Genomic DNA, 18,978 nt, shown 5'->3' with positions numbered 1-18,978 from the left:
CCAACATGTGCAAGTGATAGCTGTCTCTATGGTCCCAACACGTGCAAGTGATAGCTTTCTCTATGGTCCCAATATGTGCAAGGGATAGCTTTCTCTGTGGTCCCAATATGTTTAAGGAATGGCTGTCTCTGTTATCCCAGCATATACAAGGGGATAATTGTAAGGTTAAACGAGAATTTCCTTGTAAGTAGAAGGTCGACCTCAGTTCTGCCCCGTAAAGGGCCTCGAGGAAAGAATTACAGTTTGAGTGAGCGATGAAGGACGTCCTCTCGCAGAGGTAGAACTATCTCTACCGTCCTGACTTAGACAAGGACTAGCTGTCTCTAGAATCCCAGCATCTGCGATAATAGCTGTATTTAGTGTCCCGGCGTGTTCAAGGAATAGCCGTTTTAATAGGAATATCGCCCCCCCCCCCCCGCTCCCCTCCCACCCCCATCGCTCCCCCCACCCCCTCCCGCCCCCCTCCTGTCTCTGTTGTATGACGCGAAGAGAGTCCACTTTCCTTTTGCTTCTCTCCCCTTACCACCCCCCCCTCGCCCAGTATCTGTCACCCACCACCACCCCCACCCCCTCCTCACACACCCGTCTTGCCAGACAACTAGAAGGCCATGTTTAAAAAAAAAAAAAGGGGGGGGGGGTTATTTCCAGTTCTTGTTCATAAACAGTGTGTGTGATTGATGCATTGATCAGGTTACTACATCTTATTATCAACGCAGTTCAGGTGTCATTTCATTTCATCATGCCCATCGCTCCCGGTGGAGCATAGGCCATCGACGACCCCTCGCCATCGCACTCTGTTCTGGGCTGTTCTGGCCATTCCAGTCCAGTTGGTCCCTTGCTGCTTCAGCTCTGCCTCGGTGTCTGCAGTTCAGGTGTGATTGTCACAAATTACCGATCGACGTCATGATGTTCCACGTGAATTGCGTATTTTTTCGTCACTGTGATATGGGTGTGATTGGAGATCACTTTCACTCAATTATGATTATAATGCCCAAATAGGCACATCTTCGGATAAAGGTCCTAGTAGAATTCGAAACCAGTTTCTGGTTCATGTTTGGCAATCTGTTGAATGCATGGACTGAGAAAGAGTGTTTGAATGTGGGGAGATTCAATGAAATGGGAAATATTACAATGTGATATGATGGGTTCCTTTACGTGTTTTATCATCGGTCATGTGTTTTAATTGATGTTTGTGTTTTAATTTTAGTGTATGATACCAGTAATGTTTATATTCTTCATACCCCAACAGGAGTCAAAGGATTAAATGTTCTTTCATTCTTGATTTGTGTGTGTGTGTGTGTGTGTGTGTGTGTGTGTGTGTCACATCGTGATAATGAAATTATTCCCTTGTCATGATGATTGTACATATTCTTTCTTACGATCTCTCTCTCTCTTTCCTCTCTCTCCCACTCTCTGTCTATCTATCTGTGAGAGGAAGAATGACTCAGACCCTTGACATGAGCCAGTACAGTGTCCCTGAAGCCATTCCCGCTCTCGCCCTCTCTCCCAAGTATAACTGAGCGTCTAGTCATTCGGATGAGACAACAAACCAAGGTCCCGTGTGCAGCACGCACTTGGCGCACTGGAAAAGAACCCATGGCATCAAATGCGTTGCGCTCTGGCAACATTCCACAGAAGAAATCCACTCTGACAGGTATAAATACACAATATACATGCATGCACTGAAGGAATGTCCAACCCATTGGGTGATGCTGCTGTCAGACATCTCACTCGTAGATGTGGTGAAGCGTATAAGGAATTGTCCGATGAACGCACTGACACCTCCTTGAGAAACTGAATAAATCAATCTATCTATCCATCTATCTATATGTCTCCCTGTCTGTCTCTTTTTCTATCTATCTATCTGTCTGTCTTCTAACGCCCTTATCTCGAATCACAAAGCACAGGAGTGAATATTCTCACTGATCATGTCATCGCAGGCAGTCTTTCTCGGAACAATAATTTTTCGCGAGTGAAGTGCGCAGGCTGAACAGCCTTCCTTGCTTCGCGAAATGACGACTGGTGTGGCGTCTAGTCGCACGATACGTTCTGGCGCACTTGGTGCCCATTCAGCGCAGTGCCTATTCAGCGCAGTGCCCATTCAGCCGGCACTGTGCGCGCAAAGAACTCGCGCTCCGGTCGTGCTCATGTGACTGTTCCCCAGAAAACTGACAACTGAAGTGGCACACACACACACGCGCGCGCGCACACATACAGGGACACACACACACGCACACTCAGTGGCGCGCGCGCACACACACGCACACACACACACACACACACACACACACGACGAACACCACACACACACACACAAACGCCCGCCCGCACGCACGCACGCACACACACCACACACACACACACACACACACACACACACGAATAAATCATTGGTGTTCAAATGACGCAGATCTTTGCTTATAACGGGAAAATACAAACCTTATCCTGAATGTGATGTCTGTATAAATAGCAACAATCGGAAAAACCCGGTACTCACGAACACGAATAGCGTTGAGCCATAGACACTAGAATTCTAGAGATACTAGTGTCTTTGGTTGAGCTCACTGTCCTTCATTTAGTGGGGTGAAGCTCAAGTTGAGGAAGTTTGCAGCTCAAGTTGAGGATTTTTGCACTGTTCACACGCCGTTCGCACTTTACTTCAGAACACTTTACTTCGGAAGCACAACTGAAAATGACACGCGGCGTAATCGTAGTTGTTTGTGCAGTTCTGGTTTTGCCAGGAAATGTCTTCCTTCTGTCAGGAGTGACACACGAAGAGAAGAGAGAGACTGAAATTCAGACTGCAACCTGCCTTCACAAAGACACAAGGTGAGTGTTCCTCTTTTTGTCAGCATTTTGAATTACTGGAGATATATACACGGTATATTTCATGTATATTGCAATTCAGGTATGAAGTATATTATGAATAACAATCATATTTACTATCAGTAAGTAAATTGGCCGTAAATTGTGGTGTCAATTGTCTAAGAACCACCGACCGTCGACATTTCGCGTTTTTCACATGTACCAGCCGCCATATTTGCTATTCAGTTCAGTTCTTGTGACGTAAAACCATGGCGGCTTTTTTCTTCCTTTTTTGGGGGGAAGGGGGGGGGGGGGGTTGTTTGTTTTTTTTGTGCAGGAGGTGCAGGGTAATGTGTGGTGTGTGTGTGTGTGTGTTGGAGCTCATGTACGTTTATATGTATTTGACTGTGCTTTCATATCTGTGAAACTGCATGTTTGGTGCATATCTGTTATGCATGTGTGGGTGCATGTATGTGTGAATGTGTGTCTTCATGTTTTACATTCATTTGCTTATTTATCATCATTGTTGTCTTATTTATTTATTATTATTATTATTATTTTAATTATTATCATTACTACAGTACTACCTTTTTTATATCATAATTATTATTTATTTATTTATTTATGTAAGCTTATCTATTATTTATTCACCTTTTTTTCTTTCTTTTTTTCTTTTTTGCTCAAGGCCTGACTAAGCGCGTTGGGTTACGCTGCTGGTCAGGCATCTGCTTGGCAGATGTGGTGTAGCGTATATGGATTTGTCCGAACGCAGTGACGCCTCCTTGAGCTACTGAAACTGAAACTGAAATTGTCCCAGCCTAACAAATGTATTGATTGGAGTTGCCAGTACACTTGCTCAGGAGTAATAGTAGTTTTTGAAATGTTTTAATTCTTTCTTTTTTTTAATCATTCATCATAAATGAATTGCAACTTGCTGATACTTTTTACCTGTTCTAGGAGATTTTTTTTTTTAAGTGTTAACATTGTTAGCCATCTTAACATGCAGAGGTAGCGCATTACAGTGAGGTGCAATTCTGTTACCAAAACTTTTCTTTTTTTTCGAATATTAGTTCTTGAATACTTAATAGATAGCTTGTCAGTGGCATTCCTTGTTGTGTCAGTGAAAGATTTTTTTTCTTTCCTTTCTTTCTTTTTTTTCTTTTTTGAAAAAAAGGTCTCCTTGTCTAATTTATCAATATTATTGAGTATTTCATATGCTTGTATTAGATCCCCTCTAATTCTACGAAATTTCAAAGATGGTAAATCAAGTAATTTAAGTCTTTCTTCATATGTTTTATCCTGTAATCCAACAGGAGATCTTGTTGCCCGTCTTTGAACTTTTTCAACTGCAGCAGATTGCTTTTTGTATAGCGGGTACCAAATGACATTTCCGTATTCGAGGTTTTTTCTTTCTTTCTTTAGTTTAACATCAGTTCACTGTTAAGTGATATTAGATGGGATTAGTATGTAAGGTTGTTTTCGGATGCGTTTTAAGAGCCAACCCCAAAGACTGGAACCCATCCAGCAATCGATGCTGAGCTTCAAGAGCAAAGCGAATGACTGGCACCGAGCCCTTGCGTATGTGCTTGCGTGTGTGTGTGTGTGTGTGTGTGTGTGTGTGTGTGTGTGTGTGTGTATGTGTGTATGCGTATATGCGTGCATATGTGTTACCGTCAGTGTGTGTGTGTGCACGCGTGCGTGGGTTGTGTGTGTGCGTGTGTGTGTGTGTGTATGCGTGCGTGCGTGGTTGCCCGTGTGTGTATGTGTGCGTGGTGTGTGTGTGTGTGTGTGTGTGTGGTGCGTGCGCTAGTGTGTTGAGAGAGAGAGAGAGAGGTGCTAGAGAAAAGTTAAAAAAAAAAAAAAGGGATGGTCCCCTGCCAAGTTTCGTTGCTGTTGGTTTTTTTGGGTTTTTTGGGGTGTTTTTTTTTTACTACTACTACCATCATTATTTTTTTCTTCTTTTTTTTTTCTTCTAGATTGTTAACGCGTCTGCGCGTCCTTTATTGCTTCATGCATAGAGCAAAAAGAGAGAAGAACAGCTTTGTCAGTCTGAAATCTCTGGAGAGCGGTCTTACGTACACATAGACAATAAAAGGAGACGTATTTACTCTAAAAAAAAAAGTTAGTTCTATCAATGATCCTGCTTGGAAACACCCTTTTACGTGCGTAATTGCCGTGCGGGACCCCACCGGATGCGGGAAAACCAACTGTTTTATAGAACGTTTTTCAATATCAATACACGTAAAGGAAATGATGGATACCCCCCCCCCCCCACCCCCCCGCCCCCCCCCCCCTCCCCCGATCAAATTGTGTGGTGCTTTGGCGAATGGCACTGAACCCCTCTACGTGAGATTACGTTACAGGGTCAGCGAGTGTATTAAAGCCGGGACTACCCGATTTTCAAAAATAGGACACTGAAACGAAAAGATGACTAAATATTGACGATTTAATGGTAGAAAATGACGATAAAGTCACTAAATTATCTACTAAAGGGAGTCATCATCGAAATATGAGCGTAGTAATATATCGTACAGAACTTATTTGGAAAATGTAAACTTGAGAGCAGAGAAACATATGTGGTATTTGAAAACCCCAGAGACGCTTCTCAGATTACGCATTTAGCCAACCAAATGTGTCTCGGCCGGAATAGATTTATGCAAGAAGCATTTAAGGACGCTACCTCCGACCCTTACGGTTATTTGCTCGTGGACCTTAAAGCCCGTCGCACACGGGGCGTCTAGCAGCAAGTTTCGCGCAGCGTCTAGTGTGCGATGTTTTCAGGCAGCAAGAGTCGCGCGCGGCACGCAGCAAGATCACCGTCGCGGCGCGTCGTGTTTCTTCAATTGAACTTGTCCTATTCCCCCGCGACAAAAGCGACAGACGTACGTAGAGCAACCAATCACGAGACCCGCTCGTTTCACGTGAGACATCGTTTGGAATCTATTTCAGCAAGTTTCAGCACGTGACTTTCCAAATATGGAGCGTGATGCGTGATGCCTGGGGAGATTTGTCGCGCATATGCGAGCGACACGCCTCGCTACAGGTTTCAGGTGGCCGCACGACAAATGTAGCGAGGCATCAAAAACTGATGCGCGGCCGACGCTGACGCCCCGTGGGCGACGGGCTTAATTACGCAGAGCTGCCCGGATCACACGTGTCTGAGGACGGGGATATTTTCGGATGCTTTTCAGCATATTGTCTATGTGGAAGAGGAAAAATAATGTCTCACAGATTGAAGAGGCACGTCACCATTTTGAAATGATTATGTAGAGTTAACCCCAAGACTGCTAAGACGATTATTTAAGCGGCTGATAAAGACTTAGTGGACGCTTTATGCGAGTGCAGTTTGAACATGCTGAAGGGGAACATGCCCCTTTCACCGTCCCAGAAAAAAAAAGAGTAAATATAAATCGGTACTGAGAACGGTTGCCAAAAAAGGCACATCTTTGAAAACTAAGAAAGCTTTACTACAAAAAGGTAGATTTTTAGGAGCTCTCTTAGGTCCTATTTCCGGTGTGTTGGGTCAGATATTATTTCAATAATGGCTAGAAAGATGATATTAGTCGTTCCTACAACGCTGATGTGGCTAGTGTCTATATCACTGCCCATGATTCAGTGTCTATATCAGTGTTTATCTCACGTGTTTCAGTGTCTATATCAGTGTTTATCCCACGTGTTTCAGTGTCTATATCAGTGTCAATCTCACGTGTTTCAGTGTCTATATCAGTGTTTATCTCACGTGTTTCAGTGTCTATATCAGTGTTTCTCTCACGTGTTTCAGTGTCTATATCAGTGTCAATCTCACGTGTTTCAGTGTTTCTCTCACGCGTTTCAGTGTTTCTCTCACGCGTTTCAGTGTTTATCTCACGTGTTTCAGTGTTTCTCTCACGCGTTTCAGTGTTTCTCTCACGCGTTTCAGTGTTTCACGTGTTTCAGTGTTTATCTCACGTGTTTCAGTGTCTATATCAGTGTCAATCTCACGCGTTTCAGTGTTTATCTCACGTGTTTCAGTGTTTATCTCACGTGTTTCAGTGCCTACAGCATGAGCCTGACGTTCGACTCTCAATCGGTTGCCACGGTCAACACAAGATCCACGGAGGTGGACCGCGTCTACAGGCAGGGCGGCGCCGTGTGTAAACCCGAAGCAGGAGGCCCCGGTCACAATCTCACCTTTACCTTCGCCTGGGAACGAAGCGGCTTCCTGGACGCGCACTTCGGCAAGCTGATGTGCTCCGAGAGCAACCTCGACGGCAAAAGCTTTTTCTCGCCCACTGTGCAGCAAGTCCCGGCCACCCACTGGGAGTGGACCCAACAGCTGGACACTGAGGGGACGAAGCCTCCGCCGCCGCTGACCGTCCAGTGCCGACACCGACACCGACACCGACACCGACACCGACACCTGCGGACATACACCATCCCTGGAAACGGCAAGGAGGAGGAGGAGGAGGGGGAGGAGAATAAGAAGAAGAAGAAGGAGGAAGAGGAGGGGGAGGACACCACAAGCGCAGACGGCAGCATGAGGTGCTTCTCACGCCCCCACGAGGACGGTGAACGTTTCCAAGGTGACGGCCCCGTTCTCTATCGGTCTGCGAGGACAGTTGATGGTACCCACATGATGATCTACGTCCTCCTCGTGCCCTTGTCCCTCAACTGGAGCTGTCACGTGACTGAGAGCGGCGGCGTCGTCTCTCCCGGTCTCTCCCTCTCCACCTCAGCCTCCCCCTCAGCCTCTGGCGGTTGTGTTTGGTCAGGGGGTGCGGTTGGACGGGGTGTTGTGGTCGCTGTCATCGTTGTATGTGTACAGTCCCTTGATATAGTTTCATGGAGAAAGCTGTTTTGAATAGGAGGAATATTTGTTTAAAGTCCCGTCACACATATAGTTGATTGAAGACATTTTGTTAAAGTATGTATGAATACATTTGAGTATTATCGGTTACAAGGGGTGAGAGATGTGAATGAATGGAGGGTTGGGGGAAACTGGGCAAATGAAGGTGAAATGAGGGTGAAATTTGAAAAAAAAATCCAAATACTATTACAGGAATTTACTAAAAGGACTTCGTAAAAGAGAAGTCGTTAAACTGACGAGCGAAACAACTGATAATGAATGCAAAAAGTCAAAAACATCAACGTTCTCAGTCACTTGTGAAGACACACTTTCGTGTACATAAGGCTTCATCAAGCTACAGTCAAAAATTATATGCTTAATTGTCAGGTTACTAAAGCGTATGCACTTGACATTAGAACAATACTTGAATAGACCTGGACCGTTTTTGTAGAAATGGAAATCTTTTTTTCCAGTTCTGTTACCGTCTGAATAGATTTTGACTGTCTTTGTAGAAATGAACAATTTTTTTTAAATGTTTTGATACAGACAGAGCCGTCTTGTAGAAATGAACTTTTTAATGTTTTGATACCTACAGAACAGTCTGTGTTGAAAGGAGCATTTCTTTTATGTTTTGTTACATATTGAATAGGCTTAGACCGTCTGTGTAGAAATGATCTCTTTTTTTCTGTTTTCACACAGACAGAACTTTTTTTTTTTGTAGAAATGAACTTTTTCTGTTTTGATACAGACTGAATAGATTTAGACCGTCTGTGCAGAAATGAACTTTTTTCTTTTATGGTTTGACACAGCCTGAATAGGCTTAGACCGCATTTGTAGAAATGAACACTAAAAAAAATGTTTGACACAGACTGAATAGACTCAGACCGTCTGTGTAGAAATGAACTTCTTTTTTTTTTTTTAACACAGACAGAACTGTTTGTGTAGAAATGAACTTTTTCTGTTTTGATACTGACAATAGATTTTAGACCGTCTGTGTAGAAATGAACTTTTTTTTTCTGTTTTAACAAAGAACCGTCTGTGTAGAAATGAACTTTTTTTCTGTTTTGACAAAGAACCGTCTGTGTAGAAATGAACTTTTTTTTCTGTTTTGACAAAGAACCGTCTGTGTAGAAATGAACTTTTTTCTGTTTTGATACAGACTGAATAGATTTAGACCATCTGTGCAGAAATGAACATTTTTCTTTTATGGTTTGACACAGCCTGAATAGGCTTAGACCGCCTTTGTAGAAATGAACATTAAAAAAAAAAGTTTGACACAGACTGAATAGACTCAGACCGTCTGTGTAGAAATGAACTCTTTTTTCGTTTTGACACAGACAGAACTGTTTGTGTAGAAATGAACTTTTTCTGTTTTGATACTGACAACAGATTTTAGACCGTCTGTGTAGAAATGAACTTTTTTTTTCTGTTTTAACAAAGAACCGTCTGTGTAGAAATGAACTTTTTTTTCTGTTTTGACAAAGAACCGTCTGTGTAGAAATGAACTTTTTTTTTCTGTTTTGACAAAGAACCGTCTGTGTAGAAATGAACTTTTTTCTGTTTTGATACAGACTGAATAGATTTAGACCATCTGTGCAGAAATGAACATTTTTCTTTTATGGTTTGACACAGCCTGAATAGGCTTAGACCGCCTTTGTAGAAATGAACATTAAAAAAAAAAGTTTGACACAGACTGAATAGACTCAGACCGTCTGTGTAGAAATGAACTCTTTTTTCGTTTTGACACAGACAGAACTGTTTGTGTAGAAATGAACTTTTTCTGTTTTGATACTGACAACAGATTTTAGACCGTCTGTGTAGAAATGAACTTTTTTTTTCTGTTTTGACAAAGAACCGTCTGTGTAGAAATGAACTTTTTTTTTCTGTTTTGACAAAGAACCGTCTATGTAGAAATGAACTTTTTTTCTGTTTTGACAAAGACAGAAGCGTCTGTGTAGAAATGAACTTCTTTTTTTTTTCGTTTTGACACAGACAGAACTGTTTGTGTAGAAATGAACTTTTTTCTGTTTTGACAAAGACAGAAGCGTCTGTGTAGAAATGAACTTTTTTCTGTTTTGATACAGACAATAGATTTTAGACCGTCTGTGTAGAAATGAACTTTTTTTCTGTTTTGACAAAGACAGAAGCGTCTGTGTAGAAATGAACATTTTTTTCTGTTTTGACAAAGACAGAAGCGTCTGTGTAGAAATGAACTCTTTTTTCTGCTTTGACAAAGACAGAAGCGTCTGTGTAGAAATGAACATTTTTTCTTTTCTGTTTTGATACAGACTGAATAGGCTTAGACCGTCTTTGTAGAAATGAATTTTTTAATATTTGTTTTACTTCTGATGTGATGTGGCGTCTTCCTTTTTGGTCAGAGTGAAATTTTACTCATATCCGTGTATCTAAATTGTATTTCTTTTTTTCTGTACATATTATTTAATCAATCAATCAGTCATTCAATCAATCAGTCAATCAAATTAATTGAAAACACTTTAATACACGTGGAAATGAGTCTGTGCAACCACAGGTTCGTTGTAAACACAAACATGACATGACCATGCGCACCTTAGAAAGAGATTAAAACTAGCCAAATGAGAATTTACACTAGCTGACGATAGACTAAAACGCACACACACACACACACACACACACACACACACACACACACACACGCATGCATGAACGCGCGCACGAACGCACGCACACGCACACAACATATATCACGCTAATAAATTCAGTAAATTAACATTATGAAATCCACAACGACTTCAACAACAACAACAACAACAATAACAAATCGCACTATGAATACTTTTCCCTGCTTGTATCTGGGGGAGAATTTGAATAGAAGCGCATCGATCTGCTGCTCTTTTAACCGCGAGGCTGTCATGTTTTGTATGTATTTCATCTATTGTTTCCGCGATCTCTGTAGAATCCCTCTGACGCTGTGCAGATGACGTGTTTCACAGTGAACCCTGCAGCAATGCTTTCATGTGGACGTCATTGTTCGGAAGATTCTGATCCTGAATAACTTGTAATGTTCCGTTGTGAATAAGGCAGTGGTGTGAAAGTGTACATCTTTCTCTTTGCTGCCATTTTTTTTTTAACTGGTAGTGCTGTAAATTCTCTGTGTAAATATTTGCATTTATTTACATATGCATGCCCCACCTCCCTTTTTTTTTTAATTTCCTGTATTTACTTTTTAAATCATAAATAGATATTTCATTTGTTTATTGCTAATCAAATTTGGACTGTTTACAAAATGCAGTGTAAACAGGTCTGAGTTAAACACAGACTTGAAGACAATCACTTCGATAAGATATTTTCTTTTATTTATTATTTTTTGGGGGGTTTCATTCATTCATACCTAAATGCTAAATAATAAACAATTGTTTAAACAATCTGAAAAAAAAGTGTACATTCTATCAGTCCTGTTATTTCTGAAGCAGTAGATATTTTTTTTATCAACCTTTTTTTTTAAATTACTCAGACAAAGTTTACGTATAAAGTATGTTATACTTTATATGTAAACCTTTGTCCGATTAAAAAAAAGATGATGATGAAGAGAGAGAGAGGTGATGATGTACACAGTAATAAGGGTGATGATGATAAGAGTGATGATGATGATGTACATGACAAGTTTGATGATGAAGAGAGAGAGGTGGTGATGTACATTGTTATAATGGTGATGATGATTAGAGAGATGATGATGACGATGTACATGATGACAGGTATGATGATGAAGAGAGAGAGGTGGTGATGTACATTGTTATAATGGTGATGATGATTAGAGAGATGATGATGACGATGTACATGATGACAGGTATGGTGATGAAGAGAGAGAGGTGGTGATGTACATTGTTATAATGGTGATGATGATTAGAGAGATGATGATGACGATGTACATGATGACAGGTATGGTGATGAAGACAGAGGTGGTGATGTACATTGTTATAAGGGTGATGATGATTAGAGAGATGATGATGGTGATGTACATGATGACAGGTATGATGATGAAGGGTGAAAGGTCAATATCCCTTACAAATACAAGCAAAAAGTAGAATGTTAAGATTCTGGTTTAAACTTGTCAATGACATGTTACAGTGTGTCAGGTTATGGCAGAGTGCAGACTCCCCAAGCCACAGCACACTACCCCTTGTTTACTACCTCCCCCCCCCCTTCCCCACTCCTCCCTCACTTAAGACTGTTGGTCACAAGTCCCTTCCCTCTCCACCCCCCTCCCTCCAAGTCCTCTCCCTCCCAGTCCTCTCCTGCAGTGCCAACAGTCCAGGGCAGATACAAAAATGGTTCAAATGCGTGCAAATTGGTTGCCTGTTCAAGCCAGAATTGAATATAAGGTTGCCTGCCTATGCTTTCAGTGCCTGAATTATGATACCACACCCTCATGTCTTTCTTATTAACTTATTAACCCGTACTTGCCAAACAGAACATTGAGATCTCTTGACTCCTCCCAGCTAATTGTTCCCCGATACTTCCGTAACTCCTGTGGAAAGAGGTCATTTTCCGTCTTCGGCCCAACAACTTGGAATTCTCTGCCTATTGCTCTCAGACAAACAACTCATCTATCTACCTTTAAAGCAAATCTTAAAACTTATCTCTTTTTATTTAATTCTTGCCATAACTCAAATAGTGCTGTTGTCCCAGGCCCATGGCAATGTGAGTGTGTGTGATGGGAGAGTAGAGAGAATGGGGGTGGGTAGATGAATGGTGGTGGTGTGGTTCGAAAGGGAGAATGACCCGATTTTTACCCCTTTTACCTTTTCTACCCAAAATTTTATTTTACAATTTTTACAAAATCTGTGGCATGCAGATTACAATTATGTTCCTTTTTACATGTATGCATTTTAAGTGAAAATTGCTGTCATCTCAGCCGTTTAATCATGTGTGTGTCTGTGCGTGTGTGTTAGTGTGAGTGTTGGAGTGTAACAGTTATAGTATTGATTACTAGTATGTTACTTTGTGAGTTTTATGCATTGTGTTTTTATAATATTAATGATTCTGTTTTATGTTTCTGCTACTTTTTATATGCTTTCTTGTTTCACTTTAGGTATTGGTTTGTAAAACGCTTAGAGCTTGCTTATACTTGTATTATAGCACTATAAAAAAAATAAAATATTATTATTATTAAACAAATCCGTTCTTTTTACTATAGAATAGAATAAATTGATCACACTGATATCAAGTTCACCACTGTAGGGGGCCAAGAACATAATCAGATTTTGATTTTTAATGACAATTAATCACACGTTTGGCCCTAAGAGATCACCTTACAAAGCGTCGCAAGAGGACAGCGTGGAAGGGAGATTACGCAAGCGCGGAATTCGGCTCGCCAGCGGAAAGCATTTAGCGCGGTACAGTACATGTGACTGACTGCTGCCGCGCTGATGCTGACCTATACGTATGTGTGTAGAATACTGCGGCAGACAACAGATACTGTACAGAAAGATAGTAAGAGACCTCTTTAGGGTCAAAAGGAAGCAAACATTTTCAATTTCATGTATTTTGTAATAAATTGGTAGAAGACGCAAATTTTTACTTTTATGAATGTTTTCCAGTTTCTTATCAGTCATCACATTTCATATAGAATGAAACCAGTATGATACCGACCACAAAGGTGAATTTACAAAGGCAGCATTGGAGGAGGAGGAATTTTTGTTTAATGTCCCGTCACACATATCGGTGATTGAAGACATTTTGTTAAAGTATTTATGAATACATCTGAGTATTATCGGTTAGAAGGGGTGGGAGATGTGGATGAATGGAGGGTTGGGGGAAACTGGGCAAATTAGGGTAAAAATGTGGGTGAAATTTGGAAGACAAACAAAACAAAAACAAAAAAAAAAACAAAAAAAAACCCTCTAAATACAGTCATATTCAGGTTAAAAAATAAAAAAAATTGCGATAACAAACCCAAAAGGGTTTGGGGAAAAAAGACGAAGAAGAAAAAAAAAGGAAAGGTTAACACACAAAGAACAAAGTAAATACTGATTTCGGCTTCGTGTTAATCGTGGCGTGTAATATTTCTGGTAGAAGAGCACCGCTTCTAAAGAGGCCGGCGGTACAATGGCTGAAATACAGCCACGAACGCAGGTCGACGCACAAATGGACCTTGTAGCACTCTCCTACCGAATCCACCGCACAAAAACTCCGATTTTACGTCACCAAAACACAGATGAATGGGGAAACGAATCTCATGATATTAAAAAGAAAACAATAACAGTTAAAAGATACTATTTTATGGCAGAGCTGTTTGTTCCTGCTGCTTGACGTTATCCATGGGCAGGTCACTCTCTCTCTCTCTCTCTCTCATTGGATCATTTACTTCGTTTGTACAATTTTATGGACATTTCACGCCGTGGAAATGCACAAGAAATACACCGAGCTCTGTTTATTAATGTGTAGAACTTAAAGGTGTATATAGATACGAATTAATCAGGTTTGCATGGATGAAAATTGTCGGAGTACTGCCCAGACAATCAATCCAGAAAGCATGGAAGGCAGATGACGGCAAAATCGACCAACATCATGTCTTGATGTGAAAAGAACAGTATGATGCACATATTCTTCTTTGGAAATGAACCAGTATTTGCAAATGTGACTCATGAAACCTGGCGCAGTAAAAGTCAGTTAAGCGTGTGAAAGAGAATGCAGCTGGTTGGAGTATGAAGGTGGCAAAATGAAGTGCATCAGATAGTCATGAAGAGCAAATTAACACTGTCTGGAAGATGAAAATGGGTCAGTCTCCAGAACTCCTTGGAAATGGGGGTCTCTCAGTCTGATTCAATGTTCACACATAATTACAGTGATTATTCTAATGTTTCGCATGTTATCAGGTTTTCCAACTGAATAAAGAAATATCTGCATTAATAGTGTGTGAATCGGTTTTGTTCGTGTGTCTTAAATGTGTTGAAAATTAATATATATATATATATATATATAACATCCCAAATTTGGGCGCGAGTTTGTGACATGGTTTGTGTTTGGTTCCAGGAAATGGGTTCTGTGACTAACACTCTGCCCCAGTGGGAATGTGTCCTGTCACAGGAACATGAAGTGAACTGCATTGTTTATCACTGACACAAATATTGAGAGACCCATTGAGCTGATGTGGTATTGCACACATACGTGTTTGATTCAGAAACCCATGAGTTGTGTCAGAGTACAGCCAGTATGTGTGTGACTTAATGACTAAATGAAAAGTGGTGTAAAATGTAACCATTGCTTGACTGAATTGAAATACTGATTTGGATCTTTGTGTATCCCCACCCCCCTTGAGAAGAGTGTATACTTCTGGGTATGTGGTGAAAGGTTATATTTGTGTGTGTGTTTGAATCGGTCCGACGACATATTGATGTTTGCATATTATTATCGCCTTTCATGGCAATGATGTTTCGCATATGATTTGGTGTCGTGTTGACCTGGGTTTTGGTTTTTGTATGTGTTCTAGGTGTGCTGCTGAGTTAGGATGTGCTGTTATAAGTGCTGCTTTAGTTAAAGAAAATAAAACACCTCAATTCATCTGACTAAACCCCCCTGCTTGTGGTACGAGGAGAGAGTGGAGTGTGCACCTGTCCTCTACCTGCGATCCTACCATTCTACCCCACCCCTACAGCATCCTATCTTCGTTCCCCACCCCCCACCCCTTTGAACAAATAACAAACCAGAACAAACTTTATTGCACCATGTATCGTTTCTTTTTTAATTTTAATACACCAGTTGTATGAAGAAAACAAGTACAAATCACCACTGTTATGCTTCATCAACACTATTCTGTATAACATTGGTGTGAGCAGTTTGTGGATTCAGCAACATTATCCCACATTTCCACATGCTTGGCTCAAAAAACAAGGTACAGCAATGTTTAAAAGACCAATAACAAATGTCCGAAACTGGTTCTCTGATTTTGATCAGAAAAAGATATATTGTGATTGCAAACTGTATAAGGATTTGTTTGTGTTTGAAAACTATCCTAGAGTTCTGCCAGAAGTAACAGGCTTGTTTGCGAAATTCAGGACAAACACACACGCACGCGCACACACACACACACACACACACACACACACACACACACACACAAACACACACTACACACACACACATACACCATACCACACACACACACACACACACACACACACCATACCACACACACACACACACACACACACACACACACACAAACACACACCACACACACACATACACCATACCACACACACACACACACACACACACACACACACACACACACCCACACACACACACACACACCATACCACACACACACACACACACACACACACACACACACACACACCACACACACACACACACACATACACCATACCACACACACACACACACACACACACACACACACACACACACACACAGAGTTATATCTGATTCTTGACCGGAGGCAAACAGAAAGGGTTTCTTCGCCAGCAGGTAAAGGGAGGAAACCCGCAGCACACTGTTTTCTTCCCAGATATTGCCTTTATTAGTTCCCTTGAACATACTGTCACAATCAACTGGAAAAATCATTGTTTGCTGTGTTTGGTTGGTGGTTTAACGCCTCCCGACCTTTTTCCGCAACCCACCCCCCACCCCCGGGTTTGCGTCAGTGTCCCAAATCCTGTCTCTGTCTGTCTGTCTGTCTGTCTGTCTGTCTCTCTCTCTCTCTCTCTCTCTCTCTCTATATATATATATATAGAGAGAGAGAGAGAGAGAGAGAGAGAGACTTATTCTTGTTTATTATTTGAATAAAGGAAGCAAACAATTCATTACGGCGACAGATCTTGTTAGATCCAAGCACCAATGGACTCTGGCCGTGTGCACTTCAACGATGGGTCCTGCCCTAGGTCGGTGCTTGAAGAAAGTAAGAGGTTCCGATCAGTTCAGTTCAGTTCAGTCAGTGGAAGAAGAAAGAAAACGAACGAGAAAGGAACAAACACCGGACAGTGTATTCAAACACTTGCCAGCTGTGAAACAATAAACAAACACTTGCCAGCTGTGAAACAAAAAACAAACACTTGCCAGCTGTGAAACAATAAACAAACACTTGCCAGCTGTGAAACAAAAAACAAACACTTGCCAGCTGTGAAACAATAAACAAACACTTGCCAGCTGTGAAACAATAAACAAACACTTGCCAGCTGTGAAACAAAAAACAAACACTTGCCAGCTGTGAAACAATAAACAAACACTTGCCAGCTGTGAAACAATAAACAAACACTTGCCAGCTGTGAAACAAAAAACAAACACTTGCCAGCTGTGAAACAAAAAACAAACACTTGCCAGCTGTGAAACAATAAACAAACAGGGGCCAGCTGTGAAACAATAAACAAACACTTGCCAGCTGTGAAACAATAAACAAACATGGGCCAGCTGGACCTTTGGAATTAATATAGACGTCGGGGAACAAGGACCCAGACAACATACATTTGTGGGAACACAGACCTGGGGGAATAGAGACCTGGGGGAACATTGACCTAGGGGAACATTGACCTGGGGGAACATTGACCTGCGGGAACATTGACGTGGGGGAACATTGACCTGCGGGAACATTGACGTGGGGGAACACACACCTGGGGGAACATTGATGTGGGGGAACATAGACCTGGTGGGAACACAGACCTGGGGGAACACAGATCTCGGGGAACACAGACCTGGGGGAACACAGACCTGGGGGAACACAGACCTGGGGGAACACAGACCTGGGGGAACATTGACCTGGGGGAACACTGACCTGGGGGAACATTGACCTGGGGGAACACAGACCTGGGGGAACATACACCTGGGGGAATACAGACCTGGGGGAACATACACCTGGGGGAACATAGACCTGGGGGAACACAGACCTGGGGGAACATAGACCTGGGGGAACACAGACCTGGGGGAACATAGACCTGGGGGAACACAGACCTGGGGGAACATACACCTGGGGGAACACAGACCTGGGGGAACATACACCTGGGGGAATACAGACCTGGGGGAACACAGACCTGGGGGAACATAGACCTGGGGGAACACAGACCTGGGGGAACATACACCTGGGGGAACACAGATCTGGGAGGACCTGAGGATGAGGCTTAAACCCGTTCCACAAAGCAGTTTGCAGAAGGTAATATCGATATATTTTAAAAAAAAGAAGAAAAAAAAAAAGGAGAAAAAATGCGATATTTCATGCTATTCAGAACATCTTATAGCCAATTGTACATTTCACTTGAAACTGCGGAATAATTACTAGTATCTAAACCAACGAAGCAGTCTACGTCAGGCTTCTGATGTGCCCGTAGCTCTGTCCCTCCTGTTTTCACCTCTTTCAGCACTCTGTGTGTGTGTGTGTGTGTGTGTGTGTGTGTGTGTGTGTGTGTGTGTGTGTGTGTGTGTGTGTGTGTGTGTGTGTGTCTGTCTGTCTGTCTGTCTGTCTGTCTCTGTCTCTGTCTGTCTGTCTGTCTGTCGGTCGGTCTCTGTCTGTCTCTCTCTCGCTCACATGTGCACGCGCACACATACATAAACAGACGCCCACATGCACACGCACGCACGCACACACACACACACACACACACACACACACACACACACACACACACACACACACACACACACACACACACACACACACACACACACACACACACACACATTCCCCCCCGCACAGCATTAAATCGTGGATCAGTCCGCACCCTCTTGAAACTGAAGGTGAAGTTAACACAGTGCGCAGTCATTGTGGATGCCTGTGGATGTGACGGTTGTTAGGGGAGGGGGGGGGGGGGGGGGAGAGAAATGGAGATGGGTGAGGATAAAGTCACTGGGGGATGGGACAGACCAGGGACAGATGGTCTGCAGTAAAGAGGTTGTTAACTCTCTCCGTACGAACGGCGAAAGAGACGACGTTAACGGCGTTTCACCCCAATTACCACCATCAAAATATTACAAGCGGAAGGCTCTTGCACTGAAGAGGTGAATGTTGACAAAGAATACCACAATTCTGACGACGGAAGCTAAAGGTTGGGTCATTCAGACACCCACTGGACATCCGAGAGGTCTGTGTAGAGGAGAAGAGAGGACTGGCCGTACTGAGTGAGTTAAAGCGTTAAAGGTCCCATAGCCTTCAGGGAAGTGAATTCACGTCCACTGTGTCCAGGGCTCGGCATAGGAAGGCGGGGCCCACTCCTCCCCTTCTGCCACTTTCACCCCCCCCCCCCCCCCGCCCCCCCAAACCGGTCGGGTATATCTTCAAACCAATGCTGCCCGTCTGACTCTCAGGGTCCCATGTACTGATCACATTTCTCCTCACCTCCGCACTCTACACTGGCTCC

At 42.4% G+C, this 18,978-nt stretch overlaps 1 protein-coding gene across 1 annotated transcript; it reads left to right on the top strand.

Moving 5' to 3' along the window:
* The first annotated feature begins 2,555 nt into the window (after window positions 1–2,555).
* LOC143286712 (uncharacterized) lies at window positions 2,556–8,546 on the top strand. Its single transcript, XM_076594401.1, has 2 exons — window positions 2,556–2,829; window positions 6,838–8,546. Exons 1-2 carry the CDS (start codon window positions 2,693–2,695, stop codon window positions 7,643–7,645), a joined length of 945 nt encoding a protein of 314 aa, XP_076450516.1. The 5' UTR covers window positions 2,556–2,692; the 3' UTR covers window positions 7,646–8,546.
* Window positions 8,547–18,978: the final 10,432 nt, after the last annotated feature.

The sequence above is a fragment of the Babylonia areolata genome, chromosome 10 (genome assembly GCF_041734735.1).
Source record: "Babylonia areolata isolate BAREFJ2019XMU chromosome 10, ASM4173473v1, whole genome shotgun sequence".
In the NCBI taxonomy this organism is placed as follows: domain Eukaryota; kingdom Metazoa; phylum Mollusca; class Gastropoda; order Neogastropoda; family Buccinidae; genus Babylonia; species Babylonia areolata.
Note: the sequence above shows the minus strand (reverse complement) of the source record. Positions and strands in the feature narration are given on the sequence as shown.